The 18,218-nt window shown below is 46.2% G+C and overlaps 1 protein-coding gene across 1 annotated transcript in view; it reads right to left on the reverse strand.

Annotated features, from left to right (window-relative positions):
- The window catches only part of LOC124134113, a 35,612-nt gene that overhangs the window by 6,018 nt on the left and 11,376 nt on the right, over nt 1-18,218 (reverse strand). Inside the window, exons 8-15 of the mRNA XM_046498783.2 lie at nt 17,944-18,083; nt 16,491-16,670; nt 15,763-15,911; nt 12,586-12,695; nt 12,162-12,249; nt 11,700-11,782; nt 10,868-11,071; nt 10,121-10,211 (exon numbers count right to left, since the gene is read on the reverse strand). Coding sequence (XP_046354739.2) covers nt 10,121-10,211; nt 10,868-11,071; nt 11,700-11,782; nt 12,162-12,249; nt 12,586-12,695; nt 15,763-15,911; nt 16,491-16,670; nt 17,944-18,083 — 1,045 coding nt within the window. The remainder of the gene's footprint in view (nt 1-10,120; nt 10,212-10,867; nt 11,072-11,699; nt 11,783-12,161; nt 12,250-12,585; nt 12,696-15,762; nt 15,912-16,490; nt 16,671-17,943; nt 18,084-18,218) is intronic.

Below are 18,218 nucleotides of genomic sequence, written 5' to 3' on the forward strand. Positions count from 1 at the left end.
CTGACATCTATAGTCTTTCACAAGGACCATCTATTGGAAATTTTCCAGGAAATTCTATATTTGTATGCTTATCCGATCTCACACTATGCATTTCTTCTCTTTTCTTTGATCCTATGTGGAAACGTACTTGAACAGAGTTTCCAGCATCTGCAAAAACAATTCACCCGAACACATCCCAGTTTCACCATGGTCACCACCCAAACAAATGGGTCACACATGTTATCCTGTGCATAGCGACCTACACGCCCTGATCACATGAGCGGGAAATCATGCATCAACTGGTGATACAATCCCTACGCTACTCAAACGTAACAGCATGAGATTGGGTACAATATGCGAAACATGTTGTCACGTATGACATTGTTAAATGAAAGGCAGTGTAGCTGCAAAGAAATAACTGATAAAGTGTACAACTTTTAATCGATCCAGAAGTCAATCAATGAAACAAGATCGAGCACAACACTATCTCCCACAGACAATATCATGCATCTGTTCAGCAGCATCTCTTTTAATGCTTCGTCAAGGCAATTACACACCAGAGTGATTAAAGCGTACCACGACAAGAAGAGGAACAATCGACAATATCCAATTAGGTACCCGACAACACAAATACTCAAGGGAGAGGTGAGTGGAATAAAGGTTCGGGGTGCCATGTGCAACACCTTGCCGCACCTTGCAGTGACTACACTGTGGAAGACCGAATTCTCTACAGACAAGCGAATCCACCCTCCAATTGGGAACTTGGTCTAAGAAACCTGAACAATCATAAAACTTGTAGAATTTTCCTATTCGGAATATTCTATAAGTAATACGTTACCACCGTTATACCGAGGCTGTTGTCTCCCAAAACTGCTGCTATAGCGAAATCTACCACAGAGATCTCAATTACCTCATGCAGCACGTGCGTAGCCACCTAGCTGCCATGTGACACCCTTCACTCTTGTCTCTTGCGAGAGCAAGTGCTCGGGGGACGGACGGGCGGGCAGCAGCCCAGTGGTAACGTATTACTTATAGAATATTCCGAATAGGAAAATTCTACAAATTACATTAAGTAATATGTTACCACTGTTATACCGAGGCTGACTACCACAGTAGGCGGTGGGGAGCACCTACAACCCGAATCCTGACTGCTAGCGTTCCTTCCGACCAGCGGAAGTAAACACCAAGGCGGAAGCACTCGATGCGCATGCACCTAGCTAGGCGTTACCCTATAGGAATACAAAAGCACTCTCAAGCGCATACCGTTAGGCTCAATTGCCATTGCCAAAACGATTGGTGACTCCAAACGGCCCCACTGGATAGGTATTTCATCGCCGCAGCGGATGAGAACACTGTATCGGCGTGAGCTAAATCTTAGATCAGGTTAAACAGTCTAAAGAGGAAAATTAATTTCATTCAGACCGTATATCCCCGAGCAAGCCTACTTAAAGTATGTAATAGGCGCGTGACCTAATTCCAGTATTCGTAAGCATGTATCACAAGGTTGGAATACACGACAGACAATTAAATACATAATTGTCAAAATACAAATAAGGACAAAACACACAAAAAGCCGCCTCACCTGTGGTGTGAGTGCGCTGGTTTGCAGGACCCCCACTCCTGTACCCACGGCCAGGGAACATTGGAGACGACCCAGATTGACCACCATGCAAGGACTGACGACTGCGGAGTTTGGAATTGCGCTGGACATCCCCCCCCCAGATGACCGCTTGTGCCGCGATCAGCGGCCCAAGACGGTGCACCCCCTCCAAGTCTTCATCAGAAACCCTTCTGAGGTAATGATTGGCAAAAAACGAGTCAGAACGCCAGTAACAACCTTGTAATATTCTGTGAACAGAGATATTCGAGTGTAGGGCAAATGTTGCCGCTAGCGCCCTGATCTCGTGCGGGTTTGACCCCGCTACCGGTAACCCCCGAGACTGGTACGCCAGATTGATGACAGAACGAAGCCACAACGCAATCGAGTTGCGAGTTATGTCAACCGTGCGATTAGGGTTACACGATATGAACAGACGGTCACGCCCTTGTCTACCTTCATTCGAAGCCTTAAGATAATACTTAAGGGCCCTAACCGGACACAGCGCTCTGTCCTCAGTATCAGCAGGATGTAAGATTTCTTTGAGTGATCTTACAGTGAATTCTCTCTCTGTTTGCCCGATTCTCTGATTCTTGGCGACGAAGCCCATGAGCAAGCCCAGGCGGACCGCTCCTTCGTCACCCCTATCGAATCGTACCTTGGCGACATCGAGTGCATGAATTTTGGATACCCGTGCCGCCGTGGCAAAGGAGAGGATAAATGCTGTTTTCCAAGTCACATGCCGGAACGAAGCACTATGCAAGGGTTCATACGGAGCTTCCGTAAGTGATTGCAACACTAGGGAAAGATCCCAGGCCGGTGCCCGAAGATCGTGCTGTTTGAAACCCTTGATAATACCCCGTATCACCGGCTCTTTGGAGAGACTGGTACCCATAGCAATGTCCCGTACCGTAGCAACGGACGAGACATAGTTGGCAATGGAACCCCCGGAGAGTTTCCGGGTCTCTCGCAAGTGAGACATGAAACGAGCAATATCCTGCACAGATACCTTATCTGGCGAATGAATGTGATGTTTACAACACCACTTCGTGAAAATAACCCAACGTGCATTATACACCTTCTGGGTAGAATCACGATGCATACTAACGTATGCCCGAGACGCCCGGCGAGAAAAACCTTTACTCCTCAGACGCTCGGTGACAACATCCACGCGTGCAGATTGAACTGCCCTGCGTTTGGATGAAGCTGACGGGTGTGAGGGTGGATCAAGAGATCCGGTCTCACAGGCAGTGTAAGTGGCGACTGCGTGACCTGGGTCAGCAAGTCGGGGTACCACGATCTGTTCGGCCACATGGGCGCGATCAGTAACATTCGACAGCGAACTCCTCGGAGCCGGCTTAGAATGTGTGGTATCAACGCTGTCGGCGGGTAAGCATAAGCATCCAAGCCCGTCCCGTCTAATGCGAGAGCATCGTGATCGATGGCCCTCGGGTCCGGGACTGGTGATACAAACAACGGGAGTTGATTGTTGAACCGCGTTGCGAACAGGTCGACCATCGGACGACCCAAACGTTCGCACAGCCACTGAAACACTACTGGGTTCAGCATCCACTCTGTGGGGCTCGGATCCTGAGGCCTCGATAGAGCATCGGCCAGTACCTACCGCACACCTGGGATGTGACGGGCGCGTATCTGGCACGGGACACTGTCCACCAGAGCGTAAAACTCGAACGTGAGATCGAGTAGCGAGTGACTGTGGGTTCCCCCCAGTTTGTTCACATAGGACACTACCGTCGTGTTGTCGGTCGCCAGCATGAGCCGGGCGTCGACGAGACGATGCTTCCAGTGATTGACTGCGTTGATCACTGCCTTGAACTCGAGACAATTGATGTGAAGACCTAGTTCGTCTACGCATCACAGCCCAGAGCTCACCTCCCCCTCTAGATGGGCTCCCCAGCCCACTAGAGAGGCGTCTGTATACAGGTTCAACGTGGCCCAGTAGGGCCGCATAGAGACTCCTGATAAGACATTGTAAGGGACCGTCCACCACTCCAGATGCGGTCGGAGCCGATCCGGGAGGGCGACGGTCGCACTGTTCACCTCCGTTGCTAACAACTGGATTAAAAACCGTTGCAGCAGGCGGAGTTGGAGACGACCCCGTTCGGTGCAGTCCTGGGCTGATACAAGTAGCCCTAACAGCTGTTCCCAAAAGTGAACAGTCTGTTGCACCGCTAAGACTTTGGCAATCATCGCCTGAATCTTGTGCCACCGGTCTGGGGGGACAAAGAGGCGATGGGACACCGTGTTGAACCGACCTCCGATGAACTGCAAGTTCTGAGAAGGGGTTAACTCGCTCTTGGGGAGACTGATAATCCACCCCAATTGCTCCAAGAGCCGACGTGCGAAAACGAGATGGCGTGACAGGGTGTCCGTCATTCGATTTGCTACTAGCGAGTCGTCCAGGTAAGCGAAGTACCGGACACCCTCCGGTGGAGGAACCCCACTATGGGGGTGGTTAACCGGGTGAACAGCCAGGGAGCGGATGAAAGACCGAATGGGAGTACAACCCATTCGTAGTGCCTGCCTTGAAAGACAAACCTGAGATACTTGTGATGATCCGGGTGAATCGGAACATGCAGATAAGCATCCTTCAGGTCGATCGAAGCGAGCCAGTCGGCAGGCATGATCAGTGCTTTCAGGTCCGCCAAGCTCAACATTCTGAACTTGGACGATTTCAAGTTGTGAATCATTCTGAGTTCGGCACTGTCCTTCTTGGGAACGAGAAATATCCTGGAGTAAAACCCCAGTGTTATTTCTGGTAGAGCTAACTCCCGAACTGCCCTCTTCTCCATCAACCTGCCGATGACATCGGCGAGGAAGGGAAGATCGGTTTCCGAATAGAAACCTGCCGACGGGGCAACGGTGAGCGGCGGATTCGCTTTGAGATCGAGCCGATAGCCGTACCGAATCGTGTTGACCACCCACGGGTTGTCGAACACTTGTTCCCAATTTTCCCAGTAAGTCTGGAGTCTGGCTCCCACTGGGGAAGGAGAGGGGCAGGCGCAACTGTCCAGGGCCAAGTGACTCGGGTTCGCCTACGGGCCAACCGAAGTTGGCGCTGTCGGCATACGAACCCCTCCAAGGAGAGTCACCTGGAGGGGCCCTTGCCGTCCTTAGAGGACTTGGGCTTCCCCCAGTTCCCCTTCTTCCCGCGAAAGGGCTGCTGAGAACCCTTACCGGAGCCCTCAGAGCGGGGCTTCTTCCCGGAGGAAGAAGAACCCGAGCCCTTAGGCCTGCCGGACGCAGCATCCTGGGGCGCGCCCCGCTTCGGAGCGGCACCCAGGCGCCAATGCAAGGACCCCACAAGATCCAGTGTGTGCCGAGAGGACTTGGCAGACACAGCGGCCTGTTGTTCCTTCAGAACCCCAGGGATCTTGTTATTAAACAGGGTCCGAGCAGACCAAGGCTGCGAAAAGAGCACCTCCTGATTGGCAGCGTCCAACCCTGAAGCAACCAGATACAACTGGCACCGAAGAAAATGGCACGTGCCGGAAATAAAGGCTGAAGCCCCGTCAACGTACTCCAGGGAAGCATTTAAACCGAGCAAGCAGTTGTAAATGCGCTGGTTCTCGGTCCGTAGGAGAACCTTCGACCAGACTGGCCGCTGCAGCCAGGTATGTTTCTCTGTGAGACATTGCCAGCATGGAGTGTCGAGCGAGGGTGTCCAGCTGTTGCAAGGTACCTTGTGGTACCGTGGCAACCGGTGGGGCACGGACCCCCAAACGCTCCACATGGGCTTCCGCGGAAGGACCAGCCTCGGGAAAGGCAAGGTCATGTACCGGGAAAGACCCTTTTCTCCACGACGGTGGAGGTAACGGGAGACCCCGACCGGAGGCAGCCGCGAAGGCCTTCTCCTAAGAAGGCTTAATCCCGCGCAGCAAGGTTGATGCCGGGAAAGCCTTGTCGGACGTCTCGTCGTACACCTCGGAGGAACCCACGGAACCGTGGATTCCCCGCGGTATCGGCAGGGGCTTTGGCATGTCCTCGATAGCGGAAGCAACGGTTCGAGGAAGGACCGGTCACCACGGCAGCCGCCGCCGTACTGGTGGACCCCGCGTCCGAACCCGCGGCCACCGAAGAGGGTGGGGACGGAACAGCCAGCGGCCTATCTTGCGATAAGGCCGCCAGCTTGGAGTCCACAAGTTTCGACAACAATGTGGCGACGGAATCCCCTGACAGCCCGAGGGCTGCAAAGGGATCCGCCGCAGCCGAGGAGGTGGTACCCGCACGGGGACCCCGACCGGACGAACCGGCCACCACAGGGGTGGAGACGGACTGTACGTACAGTCGGTAACGCTCAAACTCCGCAGGCCCCAGACCTTCGCACAGGGTGCACCGGGTGTCCCCGCAAGGAACCCTGCACTGCGGGCAATGATCGTGGGGATCCCGGGATGACAAACTTTCGGCACACCCCTCAACTCTAAGGAGCAGGGGTAGAGGGGGTGGAGACTGGGGACAATTCCATGTCAGACATTGTTTGTATTCTATAAACAAAGAACAAAACATGGTTACAACCAGGGGTCCGGAAACCGTCATATGCGCCGGACATGTCCGATTGGGAATCTCAAATGTCCGTTTTAAAATATTGCTTACCGGACATTTTAAAAAGTATTGTCCGGACATTCTTAAATTTTGACCGGACATGATCAACAGTTAGGACTGAGCAGTTTCTGTCTGCAGTTGCAACACAATGAAGATTAACTACACTGACAAGCTTTGTTTGTTTCGATTGCTGTAAATACATCGTACCTACATGATAGTCCAATTGGTCAATCACTGTAATAGGCAATAAACTGAGTTGACACTGATTAATCGAGGATTAATTACTGAGAACATCTTGTTAATTTGAGTGAAAGGTGTTTACAACTGTACATTAATACCTTGCATCATCGATGTACCTCATTATCCTCACAATGCTACGATACGTAACCTGAGACAAGAAGCGAAAGCGTGACGACAGCCAGTCGACCGATGCAGATCAGTCGAGCGGATCTGCCAAACCCTCAAAGTCTGGACGATCATTTTGTAAGTCGTGGCTAACGACTTTTACTTGGTTGACATACAATGAGGATTTGCAGATTTTATTGTTTTCAGTAGCTAGTCGTATATTGAATCTTGATTGACCGCCATTTTGCTTTCTCGGACGATCGATATCCAATTTTTTTATGGTCAATAAATAAGTACAGATGAAAAAAGTATTCAAATAACTATTGCTATCAACGATATATTTTTGTATTTGTGATTAAATTATCTGTCTTGTTTTTAAAAAAATCTTTAGTTTAAAAAAAAAAATTCCTGTGAGGTCACGTGATAACCAAATATGGGATAATAGTCTCGATCCAAATGTTACAACGCGTACACTTGAGCAGACTCATGAATATAACTCATGAATATTAATTAGACCGTTCACTACGTTAACAGATCGTTATTATAAAAGAAACAAACGTATGTTTTCCATGTAAATCTAAAATGATATTATTTGTTATTAATTGTACGGTGAATTAAACAATTTAAATTGAAACAATTCATAATTCATCATATTATGAACACGTAAACTTGTAATGTGTGTGAAAAGTCGTACTAAAATACGCTATTTGAAGGGGGCGTGGCCTAAATGCAAATGTCCGATTGGGATTTTAAATTTTCCGGACCCCTGGTTACAATGCACGCACCACAATGATTCACAAACGAGCAAGAAAACAAGAAAATAAACGAGCAATGTGAACATATAACATACAAATATAACTTTTATTAAAGAAATAAGTGATGTTAACCCCCAAAACATACAAGAACAGGGGAAACGTAAAACACAACGTGCATACGCGAACCCCGCAAGTATATAGAAAAAAGGGCGGGAAAATTTTTCCGTTTGGCAGGAAAATTATAACCAAGCGTAGCTACAGCAACGCCCCATAAAAGCACAGTTTATTAGAGAATAAACTCTAATAAATATCACCAAATATTCAAGGAACGCTTCAGCAGTAGGTATACACGTCTTGCTATGCAGACGAAGGAGACAAGAGTGAAGGGTGTCACATGGCAGCTAGGTGGCTACGCACGTGCTGCATGAGGTAGTTGAGATCTCTGTGGCAGATTTCGCTATAGCAGCAGTTGTGGGAGACAACAGCCTCGGTATAACAGTGGTAACGTATTACTTAATGTAATAATAAACACAGGTGTTAAATTTCAAGATTTCAAGTCTGTTTGGCGCAAAATGAGAACAATGAATTGGAAAATAACTCAAAATCTGGAATTGTCTATTAAATGTCAACATGGTTCACAGCAATGAATACCCTGTTTCCAACAATATCTGCTGTTTCTTATTTTTATTTTTATTCTCATAACGGGAAAATATTGTTTAAGTAACTATCATGTTGTTATGTGTACAAGCTGACATCTTGACCGGAAGGGGGAGCATAACAGTAGGAGGTGCAGCGCAAACATTGTAGAATCCCATGGTGACAGAGAGATGACTGATGCTGCACGATGGGAGAGCAGGTCAAGAATACCGTCACCTTGTCCAGGACCACTAGGACTGCATCATGAAAGAAGGTATCATTCGAGACTTGTGAGACAGTGATGATGACAGGGCCTCCATCGCAGACAGGGTGGTGGAAATCAGAGGCAGCGTACATCGAACCGTCAAGTTATAGTGAGAAAGTTCATGATCCTCCAGTGTTGAAGACATAAAGGAACACTGAGGACACAGGGTAGAGACATCACCATCCAGTATCTGAGGAGAGACAGTAGCAGACATCCTGTGGGTGCCGGCATCCTCCAAGGCAAATTGGAGAGAATGAAGCCGATTGCGTAGGTGTCAAAACGAAACAAAAGCCCGATCCAGATTGGTGGAGGAATTTCACAGCACCAGTCCTCCTTGCCGAGGAATCAGCAAAACCCAAATGATCCTCCGCGTACATACAGCAATCCAGATGGAGTTGATCAGCGATCCAGTGTAGAACTGAAGCAAGGCCGGCAGTTACGAAACTCTCTGTAGAGGAAGTCAGAGAACAGTGAAGGTCCATTACTTCAGCAGCTGGTGCAAGTCCACAACTAAGGGAACCAGAACCGCAGAACTAACAGGAGCAGTCTGTGAAGGAACTGGTCGCAACAGGAGGCACCGATGACCTTGGTGACTGCCTGTACAAGGGAGTCGAAGTTCAGTTCGGGTCAAGAGGCTGGTCCCTGTGATTCCAAGAAGTAGGGAGTAACTGCGTAGGTGGCAGGAGCAACTGGAGCCGATGAGACGAGAGGAGCCCAAACGGAGACTTCGAAGGAGAACTAGGAACAATTATGTGAATGACAATCCCGCCAAGGTAGAGTCGTACAAATGACAATCAGCTGGGGAAGATCAGTGACGGTCATTTCGGCGAACTCGAGTAGTCTGGGGATCATGAGCTGGAGAGCGCCTGTATCCATTACAAGTCGGCCGATCCTGAATGTTGATTGTGAAAGCGAGAGCGGCTATCGGAAGAGCTTCGATTCCAGGATCAGGTGGAGGAGTCTGTTCGTTGAACCTTGGAACTGCGATGCCAAGGAGTGTGATCAGGATTTGGGAGGATCGTTTGATCGAGCTTCTTGTGGACTGTAAGCCTTGGGTAAGGAACAAGATGGAACCTGATGCTTCCTGGGAGACAGTGAGCCTTTATCGGCAACATCTTCTGTCAAAAAGCTGTCAGAATCCCGTCTTTAGCCAACGATAGTACTGGTAACGAGGAGTCTAGGGGGACAGCAGTAGACACGGTTGAAAAACAAGGTTTGTTCGTTGATTTATTAGTAACAACGGACAGCAAATTAGGCTTTGTTGCATCCTTAGACTTCTTGTCAGAGTCTCAGGATTTGGAGCTGTGATCAACTTCTGTCGATGGTATGGCCCTTGTGTAGGTAAATAGAAAATGCAGCCTCCAGAAGGTGTTTATATTCAGTACAGCGTGCTTCCAAACTGCATCTACCGCAACAAGCACAACACTTTTGATGCAGTTACGTGATATATTGTTTAATGACAAAAACTCACTGTAGCTCAGTGGTTACACTACAAGTCGCTAATGTTTGCATTTCTCTCTGACGATGCACACATTCCTTTTGACTTGTATATGTTTGAGTAAAAATAGAGATTTAGTCAACTTCAGTGTACCCATGATCTGATTGTTTGTTACATGTATCTAAATAGTTTTTTCCAGGGCTGCGGTAAAACAATTCCCAATCAGTCATTTTGTTCCCAAAAGTTGAGACCAACAGTGGGTACCCGGGTTTGGTCGGGTAATAGGGGGTCGGGTACCCAGGTAGTAAATTTGGACTTGTCCCAGCCCTATTAGGCACGTTATCAGGTCTATGCATAGGATTACGTGCATGACCCATTTGTTCGGGTGGTGACCATGGTGATGCTTGGATGTGTTCAGGTGAATTGTTCTTAGAAGCTGGAAACTCTGTTCAAGCACATTTCAACATATTATCGAAGAAGAAAGTAGAAATGAATAGAGATAGGATAATTTTAAAAAAAACAATATCTATTTTTCAACCCACCTTGGGTTTGGCTGCAGCAGGTTTCTTGTGCACCATGATCTGCTTGCGGCTACCATAGTCCGAGAGACTTGGATGCTGCAGCTTCCGGTTCCTGTATTGTGTACATAAACTTATGGATGTATAGCAACAAAACACTACTAACAGTGAGACATCACTGCTCTAGCAGATAGTTATACAGCAGCCACCTCAGGCTTCTACTGTGCTGGGACTGTGACACATCCGGCCCGAGTTCGATTTACAAATTTGTAAAGCCCATTTCTGGTGTCCCCGCCATGATATTTCTGGAATATTTGCTAAAAGCGGTGAAAAATACAACTCACTCACTCACTGTAACACATCATTAACTGATCACTGCTCTCTAGCAGATTGTTATACACCAGCCTCCATCCTCAGGTTTCCACTGGACTGAGACTGTATTGTTTTTTGTTTATTTAACGCCGCACTCAGCAATATTCCAGCTGTATGACGGCGGTCTGTAAATAATCGAGTCTGGACCAGACAATCCAGTGATTGACATCATGAGCATCGACCCACACAATTGGGACAGATGACATGCATCAACCAAGTCAGCGAGCATGACCACCCGATCCCGTTTGTTGCCTCTTACGACAAGCATAGTCGCTTTTTATGGCAAGCATGGGTTGCTGAAGATCAGTTCTACCCCGAATCTTCACGGGGTCGACTGAGACTGTAACACATCATTAACTGATCATTGCTCTAGTAGATAGCTATACACCAGATTCACACCTCAGGTTTCTACTGGACTGGGTCTGTAACACATCAGACTGTGAACCCGGATCGGCAATACTGTCATGGCTCTGGAGGGAGTCATTCAGGACGGATGAGTCAGCACTTTTGTTTGGAGATGCAAACATGGCGAGGGAGTCTGGAAGGGGCTGCATCAGTTCATCATACACACTGACCAACAGTCTCGGCAGCGTCGCGGAGTAACTGCAACACAAGCCAACAGCATCTACAGACTGTCCTGGGCCCTTACAGTAGACAGAACAACATTTATCATATAATGGGTAGGTTTCTCAGCAGGATAAAGCAGCGATAGAAATTGGCAATCATCCTATAGTCCTTGCCAAACTGCCCAATAGTTAAGGTACCGTAGGGACTAGTAGAAATTTTCCATTTTTATGGGTTTGCCATGTTATCAGTATAATTTTTAGTTTCTATTGCTGTAAAGCTAACAAGATAAAGCAGGTATATGTTGGGGGTATTTACTCGTATTAACAAAGGGCAGGTAGGGGCAAACATGGTAGGAGGGGGAGGGGGGAAAAGGGAGGGAAGTTAAAAACCAATAGTCTTAGACATTTACAGCTGCTTTCATGAAACCCACAAGCACGGGTTTGGTGCTTAAAGGCCAAGGATCATCCAAGGGCAAACCCATGCTCAGCAGATACTGGCAACACAAAGGGACACAACTCTGCACAGAGAATTAGTGTTCTAGACCACTGAGCAATTGTGCCCCAATGCCAGTACCTTGTGCAACATTGTACCATCTCCGTAGTATCGCTACTTCGACTAATGTCTAGCTGTTGCTGAAGTATTCCTCAATGATGGACTCACTCACCTGGTTAGAATGACATTATTGAGGAACTTGGGAACGAAGCCTGGTTCTTCGATGAACGATAAAGTCCTCAAAATGTTCACCACCTGATCAGAACAATGAACATTTGTTTGTCGGACATGTTAAATTTGTGTCTATTCAGAATCAAAGAAATAGCTTCAGATGTTTAGGATATCCAAAAAACAAGTCCATTAACATTTATGTAAAACTTAAAACATCTTTCTATCATCAATATGAGCCTAAATTATTTGGTTCTAAACATAACAACAGGCACCATAATGATGTTCCTCAATCCTAATGATCAAACATGAAGTACAAAATATCAGTTACGTCCCTTTCACAAACCCTTTCATGATATTGCCTATATGTATTGATAAACATCAAAATATATTTCAAAGAACAATACTCTGCAGAAAATATGTCACATGCAAAACAAGAAAACCGTCCAAAAGAGCCAAAAATTACCTCGTCCACACGCTTCTCTATGTGGGAGTCGTCGGCACTGAGGACAGCTGACTCCATCTCCAGCAACAACAGAGTCTGCAGCTTGTATCTGCACAAACACAGGTCACAATCAAATATTCCTTCATCTAGTTTATCTAGTTTAATGGAAGTATTCAGCATACTTAGCACCCTTAGCAAGTTTACTGAAAAGCCAAAAATAAAGTGGTTTTTTTCTACAAAAGGTCAAAATCAAATACAAATACTCATTTATCTAATTTTGTGTAAGTATCAGTTGATTTAGCATAAACGCAATAGTTTGTGTTTTTTCCTTATTACACGTCAATAAATTTGTCAAATTTGTCAACAATGGTCGATAGGGAATAACCCATGGAATTTGATGTGGCTAAAAACATATATATTGTGGAATATAGTTCATGACACTTACTCGGTCATCTTCATGGACTTGTCTGCGTCTGAGGCCCGACTCTGATACTTCTCCCTCAGTGCAGCACTGGACACGACAACCTCTCGCTGTACCAGCTCTGTGGCCTGAACCTGATCCGAGGATACAGTGGGGAGCAACAGTGAGATGGAGATGGACAAAAAGAGACACAAGACACTCTGTGTTTACAGTGTAAAGACATGGATCAGACTTTAATAATACTTATCCTATCTCACACTATGCATTTCTCTTCCTTTGTTCAATGTCAACTGGAGAAGCCAACTCCACCTACGACAAATTCAGTCCTTTCTCAAGCCCTATCTCCAGAATGACGATTGTCAGATTCTAATCTCCCTGTTAAACCACATATGTCCACATCTTCAAAGGTGGCTAGTTCCATTGAACATCTGCGAAGGAGTCTCCTTGTGGCAATTTATCCCGAAGCTACGTCTCTATGTCGACCCACAATCATGAGTTGGGGAGCTCATTGCCAGGAACTACAAGTGGCATGGCGGTAGTCTCACGAAGAAAACCATCTTCACATCAACGCCCTAGAGTTCAAAGCAATGAATTTGGCCGTGTCACAATGGGTGACACCCCTTCACTCCTCCAGTCTGATGATCCAGGAGGACAACCTATCCATTGTTTGGTACCAAGTCGATGTCAAGTCACCAAGCCACTACTGTCTCCCTGGCAAGAGTTTCTTCCACTGATCGACTCACTCAATATTTAGGCACGGGTGAGACACATCTCCAGCATCTCCAGTGTCACGGCCAACTCCCTGTTCCAACCCGACAATGGAATGGCGCCTACAGCCAACAGTTTTCCAGTGGATTTGCCAGTTATTCCTGTGCCCAAATGTCGATCTCTTCGCAACCTGCTTCAACACTCAGCTATCCCGGTTAGTATCCTTGGGACCACAACATGTCAGTAATCTTGTGGGAGGGCCGACATGCTTACGTCTTTACCCCAACCAGTGTTCTACCTCATGTCCTGCAGAAGATAACATCCACCAGTCACCTCACACTGCTTCTGGTCGGGACCCTATTGGCCAACATGGAGTTGGTTCACCACGCTCATCTTACTCACAGACAGAAGATTTCATCATCACCCTCTAAGACTCAATCTTCTTCAACCTCACTCACAGCTGCTCCACCCGTCGCCCGAAACCCTCAATTTGTGCATCTGCCGCATTTACACATATCCCATGTAGCCAAGAGTTACTTCAGAAGGGTTGCCGAGACCATTTCTGAGGCTCACAGATCATCAACCAAGTCGCTATACATTCATAAGTGGAACGCTTTTGAAGCCTACTGTCACGTGTGTGATATATTGATGCCCGCTACTGCGTCTCCACAAAAAGTGATCAATACTTTTACCATCTTCGGTCGTCACGTAAGCTTAAGGGTTTTACCTTAGCTACGTATTGCCATCAATTCTGTTGTTGCTAATAAAACGGGCTCAAAGATCTCTCCGATTGCTGAGCTGTAAGCATTAATTCAGTCTTACAAGCTGTCGGAACAGTCATCTCAGTTCTGACCACTGACCTGGGATCTTGACATCATACTTCGTCATCTAACTTCGGCTGATTACCAACCTCTAGCAGAGGAGTTTGAACTCAATCGTTCCTCTTTCCATCTTAAACTATCAATTCAGTTAATTCAATCACCGATACAGTGATTGATGGTTTCAATGAAGCATAAAAATACATGTCAAGTTGGTTGGTCCTATCGTCCATTGGAGATAGTGATACACTTATGTTGTAGAATAAGTCACACACTGACAAAGTAGAGATAATTTATGGATAACAACTTCTTTATTTAATAATAATAATAATAATCCATTTATTAAATAAAGAAGTTGTTATCCATAAATCATCATCCATCAACTTCTAACTTCTGGGGAAACCACGTGTTCAGCACATGTCAATTGGCAAGAAAAGAATGCATGACCCTGATTTCTGGGAAGGTAACCATGGTAATGCTGGGTGTATTCGCATGAATTGTTTTTTAAGAAGCTGGAAACCTTTGTCAAGGAACGTTTCCACTTAGGATTGAAAGAAGGAAGAAAAATGTATAGGATAAGTTTTAAAATTTTGATTTTCACATGCAGTGAACTACGTTTATAACGAACAAGCTTATAATGAATTGACGGATTTAACATGTTTTTTGGTCCCATCTGTTTGCTGTATATATGCTGTATACATGCTTATAAGGAACTACCGTTATGATGAAGTAAATTTAGTCCCTTTGAGTTCATTATAACCAGAGTTTTCTGTATTTCTAATGAAGTGTAACCTATCTGACACACTGTCCTACCTTCACCCTATCTGACTGGGTGTCCTCACAAAGCATGCAGTATCTGATGAAATGTCCAACCTCCTTGTGAATTGTACAGTCTATGACATAGTGTCATACCTGCACCCGAGGACACTGGGTCTCCTTATGAAGTGCATAGCATCTGATATACTGCCCTACATACAGATTGTGACATATTACACTACATACAGTGTCTGACACATTACCTTGAGTACAGTATCCAATATATCTGATATAATCCCCGACATACATCATCTGATATATAACCCTAAGACACTATCTAATGTATTGCCCTACATAGTGTCTGCCGTCTTGCTTCTGCATACAGTATCTCATCTAGTGCCCTAAATGTACTCAGTGTCTGCCATATTGCCCTACATGTATAGTGTCTGCCATTTTGCCATACCTGTATACAGTGTCTGCCATATTGCCCTACATGTATATTGTCTGCCATATTGCCATACCTGTATACAGTGTCTGCCATATTGCCCTACATGTATATTGTCTGCCATATTGCCATACCTGTATACAGTGTCTGCTAAATTGCCCTACCTGTATACAGTTTCTGCCGTACTGCCCTACATACAGTGTCTGCCGTATTGCCCTACATGTATACAGTGTCTGCCATATTGCCCTACATGTATGGTGTCTGCCGTACTGCCCTACATACAGTGTCTGCCGTATTGCCCTACATGTATACAGTGTCTGCCATATTGTCCTACCTGTATAGTGTCTGCCGTACTGCCCTACATGCAGTGTCTGCCGTATTGCCCTACATGTATACAGTGTCTGCCATATTGCCCTACCTGTATACAGTGTCTGCCGTACTGCCCTACATACAGTACCTGCTATACTAGCTCACCTCTGGATTATCTGCATGTGCCTCCTTCATAAAGTGCACGGCAACTGTGACCATCATCTGCACACAGGCCTCCAGGCCATCCTCCGCCTCCAGGGTCCGGCTGTACAGATCCTGCAGGTACTGGCCGACACTCTCCTCCGTCTGCAGGTCTATGCAACACACCATGGCAATTGTTGGAGAAATATATCATTGAAACTCCAAGAATGGACTTCTACTGCAAGTACCGAGATTGAACTCACAGCAAAATCATCAACTACAATGACATCTATGACTTAACAGAACAGTAATGGAACTAGTGACATTTCCTGATGGACTACTGCTTTAATCATTGGTTTGATGGCATAATAACAGACTACTTTTCTTCAGCGTTTTAGTTAAAGGAGGTAGTTTATACAAACTAAGATATTCTAGTTATATCGTGGTGTGTCAGCTTAATGTGGGAGGAAAGCCCGAGGTGATGCAGGTCTCAGACGTTTACCCCTTCAGTGAAACCCACGAGCACGGGTATGGTGCTGACAAACATAATCGGGGGAAACCAGTATTCGAACCCTCAATCATAGGTTTCTGTGTAGCCAAGGGACGCAACTCTGCACAGCTAATCGCGGTGCCTTACCAACTGGGCCCCCCCATACAAATTAGGAATAAGTATGGTACTTAACACCTCTATTGACCAAACAATTAAGGTTTGTGTGAATTAGCCGATTTGATGAGAAACATGCCCACAGTACCCAGATTGGTGACATCAATGTGCTGTCTCTCAGTCTGTTTGTCCACCAGAGATGAGTCCCCCTCTGTCTTGGTGTTCTTCTTCACGGCTGCCTTGCTCCGACACACCATCATCATCCCGCGGTTCAGCTTCGAGTTCCTCGTCTTCCCCTCCGGTCTGTCCACTGACCCATCATCTGGGTCTGCCATCAAACACCAGTTGTGTCACCAAGTACAACATCCTTGTCACAAGTATGTGGACATGATAAGACACTACACTACCATAAAGCATGCTAACGCTGCACTCAGCAATATTCCAGCTATATGACGGTAGTCTGTAAATAATTGATCTGAACCAGACAATCCAGAGATTGACTTTGTGAGCATCGATCCACGCAATTGGGATATGATGACATGCATCAACCAAGTCAGTAAGTCTGACCACCTGATTCCGTTAGTTGCCTTTTACGGCAAGCATGGGTTGCTGAAGACCTATTCTATCCTGGATCTTCACAGGTCTTCTGACGTAAGAACTGTCAGTATTTCCAACATGTCCAAAGTCTACCACGAGTTGACTTGGTGTTTAAGGTCATCAGTACTTCATTATCTGGAAGGAAAGCTGACGGTCACCATGCGGCCATGAACAGCAGTTAAAAATTATGCACCCAGCATTTTCAAGATGTAGGGCAAAGCCCTTACTTCCACTACGACCAGGTCAGTCAGTGGTCAGTCAGTGGTCAGTGAGTGAACGTTTCATCAATATTCCAACAGTCTAAAATTACTGAGTCTAGGTCAGATAAATAAGTGGCTGATAGCATGAACAACAATCCACGCTGTAAGGATGCAATGTCAGACAAGGAGCAAGGGTACACAGTGTATTCAGTTCATCCTCAGAAGCCCGTCTTTCGACCGACATGGAGTTCTGAGGACAAATGCTGAACTGGAATCTAAGACCACTAACTGGTTTTACTGGTTACACAATCAGTACAAGAAACTGTCTGCTTGGGAGGCTTTCTACCAGGCACCACATCACACAAAGGTCCACAACTCCGCAGGTCAAACTGTGCTGCCTTCAACAACTGGTCCACCATGCACTATTCAACATGTTATTTAATGCCACACTCCAATATTGCAGTTATATGAGGGCGACCTGTAAATAATAAAGTCCGGACCAGATCAGCCTGTGAAGGATATGAGCAACACCCCATGTCGTACGATGACAATTAACAACCAAGTCACCGAGTGAATCAACCCATTCAGTCGCCTGTTATGACATTAAATGGTTGCAGGGGACCTAGTCGGTAATGTATTTCTGTACGTAATTTGTAATCTTGAGATGTCTCACCCCTGGAAATAAGGTCCTGGTATGACAAGACACACATTTATCTTCATCAAAGCAAGATTCCTGTACCTAACTCACAAACCAGACCACATCATTTCCCTGTTGAACATGAAAAACACTATATATATCTCCACCTGTTCCTGTCTGCGTCGTGTCTGGCTGTGGTCGCGATCTCTGTATCAAGGCTTGTGGTTGGTTATCTTTCCTGTACATTTTCTGGAGAACTTTAAGTGTCTCTTTCTCAGCCGATGTTAAAAAGTCAAGGTCTTTGAGTCTACAAATAGAAACATGGAGGAAGTGTTTTCACTAATAACTATGGCTGTATAGCTTCCTTAATAGCTGCCAGAAGAGAAAATGCCAATACTTAGCATACACATATGTTCTGATGAATGACATATAATTGATCTAT

This window comes from Haliotis rufescens, unplaced genomic scaffold (genome assembly GCF_023055435.1).
Source record: "Haliotis rufescens isolate VD_foot unplaced genomic scaffold, xgHalRufe1.0.p SCAF_1, whole genome shotgun sequence".
In the NCBI taxonomy this organism is placed as follows: domain Eukaryota; kingdom Metazoa; phylum Mollusca; class Gastropoda; order Lepetellida; family Haliotidae; genus Haliotis; species Haliotis rufescens.